Source organism: Lycium barbarum, chromosome 12 (genome assembly GCF_019175385.1).
Source record: "Lycium barbarum isolate Lr01 chromosome 12, ASM1917538v2, whole genome shotgun sequence".
Taxonomy (NCBI): Eukaryota; Viridiplantae; Streptophyta; class Magnoliopsida; order Solanales; family Solanaceae; genus Lycium; species Lycium barbarum.
Window position 1 is genome coordinate 98,669,774 of NC_083348.1, and position 8,936 is coordinate 98,678,709.

Consider the following 8,936-nt stretch of genomic DNA (forward strand, 5'->3'; position numbering starts at 1 on the left):
AAGGAAAAACAGCCAGGAAAAGTATTTCATACATCGAATTTCGAGGAGAATATTCGTAATCTGTGGGAACATTTGAAAATGCATAACACGCTCAACTGGGAGGTTACTGTAAGGTGAATTGGGCGAAGCAGTAAGTTTTTTCTTCAATTGTTGAGCGAAGCAAAAGTCTCAAAATCCATTGATGGAAGCCAATGAAGCTCAATTGCCGACTTCTCCATCAAGTTTCAATTTCAGCCAGCAACGTCATTTCTATCTAGCCGTCGATAGACTTCACTTCAAAATGGTAACAATTTCATATTCTCCAATACTATAAACCACTAGCTTATTCATCTTATTGAAATTGAAATGAAACAGGAGACTTTGGTGGATCTGTTAGGTATGGCTGGGCGGCTACGGTGCCTACCTATTGTAGTTAGTTGCAGCACACGTGACGAGCTCGACGCTGTCTGCTCCGCCCTTTCCAGTCTCTCACATACTACAATCGCCGCTCTGGTTCTCTCTCAATACATTTTTATTCCTTGTTGCAAATTTACCGATTCGCTTTAAATTAAGTTGTTAAACCAATAAGGATAAATCTGTTATAGGACAAAAAACTGTTATGGGATTCATATAACGGATACAGGTAGTTTGGAACTTCGGAATTGAGTCATAGCTGGTTGATTGATTCAAAAAGGCTTAATACATTGACAACCCCTTAAAATTTCCAACAAATTTCATTTAGACACTCAAAATATGACTTGTTCCAATTTGAGCACCTGAACACATGTTGCCTGGGGTATTACGTCTTATTGAGGTGAATGCGTATATTAAGGAAGTTGACATATTTTAAATGGTTAACTTATCTACACCTGAACACAAGTGTCTAATTGGAACACTTTATCATGTGTTCAGGTGCTCAATTGGAACTCGCCGTAGTTCGAGTGTTTAGATGAAATTTATTAGCAAGTTTAAGGGACTCTCAATATATTAAGCCATTGAATAATAAACATGCTATTTGAATGAAATTAGTCTTAACAGAGGGAAATTGATATAGAGAGTTCCAACTAGTTTGGGATAGAGGGTTAGTTGATTGATTGATTGAACATAAATTTGTGAAAATTGCAGTACAGTGATCTTGCTGAAGCGGAACGTGCAGCGGTTTTAGCTAGGTTTCGACAGGCTACAATGAGGTGGAACAAGCAGGCTACAGCTGAACATGGACATGCAGGGGAAACAGAGAAGGAAGAGGAGAAATCTCATTTGGTAGTTGTCACGGATGCTTGCCTTCCCCTTGTAAACTCCGGGGAGTCACCTATTAATGCTCGTGTCTTGATTAATTATGAGCTACCAACAAAGAAGGTACTCTTCTTGCAGGATTTACATTACCTCAATCTTCCATTCGAGCATTTTGATAACTCTTTCTCGTGGCACTTGAAAGTTTGTTAATTAGAGGTGTAACCTTTTTGTTGATCATAGCACTCGAGTGGGCTTGTTGTGAAAAGATAGCACTGTTCTCGGCCAGGAATTTAGAAAAAGAGAGAGCTAACTCTTAAGAAGTAGGAACCAGTTAATCATAAATTTCTAAAGTTGTTTTCTGGGTCTTCTTGCCTCCTTTAGCCTATGTCCATTCAGTTGCACCTGCTTATTTCTTTCATCTTTTAAAGTTCTATTATTTCCTGCCTTTTGGATTCTTTCCTAAAGCATTCTCCCATAACATGCTGCCTATTTATCTTTGTTGGAAACAACAACATACCCAGTGTATTCCCACATGGTGGGATCTGGGGAGGGTAGAGTGTACGCAGACCTTACCCCTAACTTGGGAGGTAGGAAGGCTGTTTCCGATAGACTCCCGGCTCAAGAAAAGGTGCCAAGATAACAATAATAATAGGCAGTAATAGCAACATATAATAAGATAAATGACGTTAAAGAAAGAAAGAGAGAAACAAGCAAGCTATATGAGAGATATAGAAAAACAAGCGAGAGAATAAAGATAATAAAACTCCTAAAGCAGAAAAGAAATCCTCACGACCCCCTACTAGCCCTCTATCCTGATACTCAACCTCCACACTCTTCTATCACCGGTCATGTCCTCAGTAAGCTGAAGTAGCGCCATATCCTGCCGAATCATCCCTCCCCAGGCCTTATTTGGCCTACGCCTCCCTCTCTTCGGCCCCACCACTGCCAGCCTCTCACACCTCCTAACTGGCGCATCAACGCATCTCCGCTGCGCATGGCCGAATCATCTCAACCTCCCTTCCCGCATCTTATCCACCAATGAGGCCACACCGACCTTGTCCCAAATCACTTCTTTCCGATCTCTCCTGGTATGACCGCATATCCATCTCAGCATCCGCATCTCTGCTACCTTCATTTTCTGGACATGAGCTTTTTTCACTGGCCAGCATTCCGTCCTGTACAACATAGTCGGGCTAACCACCACTTTCCCTTAAGTATAGTCGGCACCTTCTTATCGCACAACACCCCGAGGCGAGCTTACATTTCATCCATCCCGCTCCAATACGATGTCTGACATCGTCATCAATCTCACCATTCCCTTGGATGATCGATCCCTGGTACTTGAAACTTTCTTTCTTCGGGATGACCTGAGTATCTAGCTTCACTTCCTCGTCCTCGTCCTCGTCCTGAATCACATCACTAAACTTGCACTCTAAGTACTCTGTCTTAGTCCCGCTCAACTTGAAACCTTTCGACTCCAGGGTCTGTCTCCAAACCTCCAGTCTCGCGTTAACACCGCTCCGCGACTCGTCAATAAGCACAATGTCGTCTGCAAACAACATGCACCACAACACCTCTCCTTGAATGTGGCGCGTCAGTGCGTCCATCGCCAAAGCAAACAGCGGACCCCTGATGCAGGCCTATCGTGACTGGGAAGTGTTCTGAGTCACCTCCAACCGTCCTCACCCGGGTCTTGGCTCCATCATACATGTCCTTAATCGCTCGAATGTAAGCTACAGGAACACCTCTAGCTTCCAGACGTTTCCACAGCACCTCCCTTGGGACTTTGTCGTAAGCCTTTTCCAGGTCAATAAACACCATGTGCAAGTCTTTCTTCTTATTCCTATATTGCTCCACCAACCTCCTCACAAGGTGAATGGCTTTTGTAGTCGAACGCCCTAACATGAATCCGAACTGATTCTCTGAAATAGACACTATCTTCCTCATCCTCGCCTCCACCACTCTCTCCCAAACTTTCATCGTGTGACTCAACAGCTTGATACCCCTATAGTTGTTGCAGTTTTGGATATCCTCCTTGTTCTTGTACAACGGGATCATGGTGCTCCATCTCCACCCTTCAGGCATCTGTGACGTCCTAAAAATAACATTCAACAACCGCGTAAGCCACTCCAAGCCTCCCCTGCCCACCTTCTTCCAAAATTCTACCGAGATTTCATCTGGCCCGGTCGCTCTCCCCCTGCTCATCTTACGCATAACCCCCTCGACCTCTTCAACCTTGACCCGCCTGCAGTACCCAAAATCGCGGCGGCTCTCTGAGAGCTCCAATTCGCCCAATACGATGTTCCGGTCCTCTTCTTCATTCAAGAGTTTATGAAAGTATCTTTGTTGGAAAGTGAAACAAAAAACGTAGGGAGCACTTCCCCCGGCTGGGCCCTATGCGGCACGAATTCAGAATAGTCGGGCTCCAATGCGGGTATCGGACACCGGATGGAAAAAAAGGAAAGAAAGAAACAAAAACCGTCGCTAGAAGTACGTATATAAAGAGAATTGTTAATTCATATTAATTGAGAGTTGGTATGTGCCTTCAAGTTTAAGATGATGATAATAGTTAGGGGTGTCAAATGGGCGGTTGGGCGGGTTATGTTTTCATGGGCTAATTTTGCTAACCCTAGTAATACTAGTTAAATAAAGCTGTTAGAATCTATCAGATTGGAGGCATTGAGCTCTTAGATCAAGTCACGTGGATTTCAAAGTTAAAACCCGGTGGAAATGCACTTAAAAGTTGGAAGTATGGGAAGTACTTTAGAGACTAAGGATATTAGGAAACTATAAGTAGAACAAATATCTTGGCATGGTCTTATAAGAGAATGACACAAAATATGAGAATTTTACACATGAAGTCAAAATAGGATGGCTGAAATGGAAGAGTGCTACAGGAGTGATATGCGATAAAAAATTCTTATGAAATTGGAAGGTAAATTCCATAGGATGGTTTATCGACTGTTGTCGATCAGTGTCTCACAATATTATGTTATCTGGAAACGAATATGGGCCTGTAAACCCCAATATGTCACAAGTGTTGTATAAATGTGGATATTGAGATGGGTTAATGTTGACGCAAGATTAGATAACATAAACTATGACCACATTTGACAGAATGTATCCAAATGTAGTGGCCATAGATGCTATACTATGACGACTAAAGATGCTAAGCTTCAACATGGTAGAGATACTGATAAAAAACGAAAAAGAAAAAATAGATATAAAGTCACATGGAGAGTCTCTTCAAAGATTTATTCTCTCTTGAAATACATGTGGACTTAGCCAAGAACAGAACAATCGTAGAAAATGAACCATACAGGCAATACCGATTAGTTTGAATTAAGGCATTGTTGTTGGTTTTACACTTATATTTGTTCACGTTTTTGCCAGAAGTGTTTTCAGTTTTGTTAAGGTTTATATGCAATGTAGAAGTAGGTGTGAGATTTATAATTTTGATAATCTATAGTTTGTCTTAAGAGGGAAACAAGTCTAGAGGACTGTTATAGCTGATCCCATCTAGTTTATTGATTTAATTTTTGTTTAAATGCACTCAAGGATGATTCAACATGATTTTTATCTCATAGGTTCACTCTTATATGTGCATAAGACGTGAGATGCTAGATAAGCATATCAAGAAGGTACACCAAGCGATTGCAACTTTCTACTTTTCCAAATTGTTTTTGCCTACTCATGTTTACTTTCTTTGTTAAAACGACTTAGTGATTAGAAGTACAGTGGACTAAGATAAGATGGATGAAGAAGGTCTAGGATTGAAACATTGAAAAGAAACTGAAATGTAGCACTTTTTTTTTTCTTCCTTTTTTCCCTTTATCATTTTTGGCGTAGAGAGGAGAGGAGGTTGCATAGTGACTGCAACTCATAGGGGGCTGCTCCTCTTGTTACCTTCTGCTTATGTGAGCAGAGTGTGTGTATATATATATATATATATATATATATATATATATATGTATTGGATAGATGAAATATCGTTTTTATGTGATTACACCTCTGGCTATCTGAGGAGAAGTGAATCACCATGTGGTTTGGGATAATAGATGTTCGCCAAACACCTCTCTGACTATGTAAGGAGAAGTGAATGACCACGTGGTTTGCGATAATTGACGTTTGCAAAACCACCTTAATCTTAGCTAGCAGTGCAATCAACAATGTGAGCATGAGTCTCTGCCATCCACCAATGCTGTTTACATCAAGAGACCATACACCGTCATGTCCCAGGATTATTTGATGTGTGTATATGTACAGCGGGTTCAGAGGACCGGAGAAATTTAAGTATTTTTCATGCTGATTAGGCAGAGAAGTAACAATGATGAACAACAAGAACCAAAGGTGAAGGGGAGCAGCTAGTGAGATTTTTAAGTCTTAAAGCCTTAAACATGAACCATTAATTGCTCCAGAGTATCCATACATGCAAGTACTGACTTGAGGTTTACTGTGATTGACCCTAACATCAATCAAAGAGAAATTATCATGATCTTGCTTGTCAGACCCTGAATTTCCTCTGATACCATGTTGTCTGTAATCTTCACCAATTTGAAAGATTTGGTGAAGAATATGAACATCCCAGTGTAGCATCTATATTCGTGAATGAAGAATATGAACATCTGAAGAGTTGTCAAAGCTGTGAATGAATGTAAACATATATCCTTACTAACTTCAGCTGACAATAAAATATCCAGAAGGTATGCACGAACAACTAATAAGCTGCAGAACACCTGTAGCTGTAAGCTATTGATAAATACTAAATTGGGCCTAGTCAACTTAATGAAGAACTGGACTCAGAAGCTTGGGCTAGCAGCCCAGATGCTGCTTCCATTTACTGCAGTTGAGATTCTGTCTCATTTGTGCACATGTATGACTCCACTTTATACTTGTTCATAATCAGTCCAATATAAGTGTGTAACTATTTACTCGCTATACTCTTTAGTGGGGGTTAAATTTTTTGAGGTATTTAACTTTGCAGTTATCTCTTTCTCCATGAGTATAATATGTATCATGGGCTCATAAGAGTCTTCTGTTCTTAATTCTTAAAATCTTATTAGTTCCTCGTTTCTGTTCTTTAGGGAGCAAATTTGATCCTCGAAATTGTGGAGGAAGTTGGCCTAGAAAAAGCATGTATAGTGAAAGAAATAGACTACTTCACTTGACAATTGCATTTAATTGTTTGAATTTGTGACCTGTACCTCAGGACTTGCAAATGTACTTACTTTGTTGTTATGCTCTTATGTAGGAAACATATATGAGGCGCATGGCTACTTGTTTGGCAGCAGGTTCTCGTTCCATATTATAGAAGTGAATTTGACAAGAGAGCAGATGAGACTTGAGAGAAGGATAAGAGGATGGAAGTAAAGAAAAATAAGACGGAACATAATTAATTTCACCACATCTCCTTTACAATACTTCTTCCTCATTGGAGTCAATTATGAAGGATGTCATCCAATAGCCCGTTCCTTCAAACTCCCCCCCCCCCACCCACCCACACACCCCCACCTCCTTATCATGCATATCTAAATAGTTCGTATTATATAATGTCATGTTTAGCTTTGTTATTCTTGAACGTATGACATAAGTTTCTGGATTATATGCAGATGGAATTGTGATCAACATGGTTGTTGGAGGCGAAGTTGTTACTCTCAAAAGCATTGAAGAAAGTAGTGGCCTTCTCATAGCAGAAATGCCCATCAATGTAAGTTCTTAATTTGATTTCTGCCGTTTATTATTGCATGGAAACATCAGTGTGAAGCCAAGAATGGGATTATGAGTTATTTGGACCTGTGTGTTGTTGTATTGCCATTTGCGGAAGAATATGTGCATGGTTGTTTCGTCTTTCCATTCTTTTGAAGTTCATGATCATCTCAATAATGTTTGCTTGTCAACTTGTGCAATGCTTATGAGCAGATTTTTGAGATGCTGTGAAGATATGAGGCCCTGCAAATGTCATCTGAACAAATGAGATTTCAAGTAATTAGGTATATGATTAAAGAATTCTCCATTTCTGTAGTACTACATCAGACCGTTATTTGGCTGCATGATAGTTACCGTGTAGGTAGCGTTTTCATTGTTTTAGAAGGAGAGAAGAGTTTTATTGATGAATTGGATCCTATTCCACGCTCTGTCAGTTATGAGCACATGAGGGTTGATTACCTGAGCCTTTTTCTTGGGGGTTGGGAAGGGGGTGAATGTGATATTCATCTTCAATATGATTTCAACTCTAATGTAATATAGCTCCTTGCCTATGTCATTAGGAACGGGGCTATACAGACCTGTTAGCTTCTTCATTTTAATGTCAAGGTACTCTACATGATATGTGAATTAGTGAAGATTCGAATTCTTAGTAGGTTTACATTAGAGCAATTGAGATCTTCAAGAGGTAAGATCTTTATGGGGCCTTGTCAATTTACTCCTGAAGTCCAGTTTTGATTATTTAAATGGTAGTTAGAACTTAGAGAGTTGTATTCTTGAGTTCAAGCCAACTAGGGCGCTATGCCCTAGAAAGGGGTCCCGTCATCCTTGGGATTCGTGATGCTTTGCTGCCAACCATTGTTTCTAGATGTCTCCGTACAGTTCTCTTTCTTGGATTTAGTCATTCTCATGACTCTACTTTTCAATTATGACTTGAATTTCCACTATCTTTAACAAATGCGGCCACTGAACTTGGTTATATTAAGCTGTATCAACTGGCACACTATCACAGTTTTCTGTCATGGGTTAAATTGCTTTGCTGCCAACTGATATGGCCATACAATTGGGATTAACAAGATTTTGACTTGAGGAGTTCTAGGGTTACTGTTGTTGTACTTCAATGAATTGTTCATCTAATAGGCATAGTCATAGTCTCATAGAGATCGAAAATGTAGTTATTAAGTGTTTGTGATATTGTAATTCCAATTTTCTGAGAGACGAGAAGTTGATAGAAGGAAAAGAGAATCACAGATCAAAGAGAACAACTTATTCAATCTGTTTACTAGTACGTGTAACTATTATCTTAGCAAGTTTGCTCAAAGTCTCATCTCTATTTACATTATAAATCTTTTATCCCCATTCATAGAGTGATTTGTTTGGGACCGGCAGATTGTCTGAAGCCAAATAAGTTCATTGGGATTTTTCCAAGAAGATTTTGGAATTGGCCTACTCAGGCCCAGATCAATGAATTGGTTGCAAGATGTGGAGCATATTTTTTTGGTCTAGCGTTTAGTCCCCACACTGTTGACAGGTTACTTTTGTGTCTGCTTTGAAGATAAAGACACCCATTAAAATCTTGTCTCCAAGAGGTTTGATATGCCACATTTAGAGCTTCCTGTTGTAAATTTCTTTATTTTAACCTGCATTTCTAACTATATTTATTAGCTGTGGTTTACGCTCGATCCCTCAAAAGTCTTTTATCTCTGTTTACCTTATACTATATTTTTTCTTCTCAATCAAAGAGATTGTAGCGACTATGGAGATGGAGAAATAGGTATATGTACGCAGAGTTGGAAGATATTACTAAGAAGAAAGAAGCAAAACAAGGCTATTAAAAAACAAGACTATTTTTGTGGGAAGGTAAGATGTATTTTTCTCCAGGTCGTTTTCTTTTCCCTAGTCGATGTCTAATCTCACATACAGTTAGATCCCCTGAATTGTACTCGAATAAAGTTTTATGCCCAATTGGCTATAATATTCTTGATACACCTTGCAAAATGACTGATTGCAACATGCCA

The 8,936-nt window shown here is 39.6% G+C and overlaps 1 protein-coding gene across 6 annotated transcripts; it reads left to right on the plus strand.

The window, feature by feature from the left end:
• On the plus strand, positions 1 to 8,936 carry LOC132621771 (uncharacterized). 6 transcript variants are annotated; one of them, XR_009575687.1, is made up of 9 exons: positions 1 to 283; positions 355 to 492; positions 1,105 to 1,338; positions 4,803 to 4,856; positions 6,467 to 6,506; positions 6,825 to 6,922; positions 7,135 to 7,205; positions 8,308 to 8,507; positions 8,661 to 8,936. XR_009575687.1 is itself a non-coding variant. In XM_060336161.1 (7 exons), the coding sequence occupies exons 1-7, from the start codon at positions 182 to 184 to the stop codon at positions 7,150 to 7,152; spliced, it is 684 nt and encodes a 227-aa protein (XP_060192144.1). In that variant the 5' UTR covers positions 1 to 181; the 3' UTR covers positions 7,153 to 7,570. The 6 variants fall into 6 exon arrangements, 2 of the variants coding, with proteins under 2 accessions (XP_060192144.1, XP_060192145.1); XR_009575689.1 differs by lacking the exon at positions 8,308 to 8,507 and having other exon boundaries at positions 8,661 to 8,930; XR_009575688.1 differs by lacking the exon at positions 8,661 to 8,936 and having other exon boundaries at positions 8,285 to 8,600.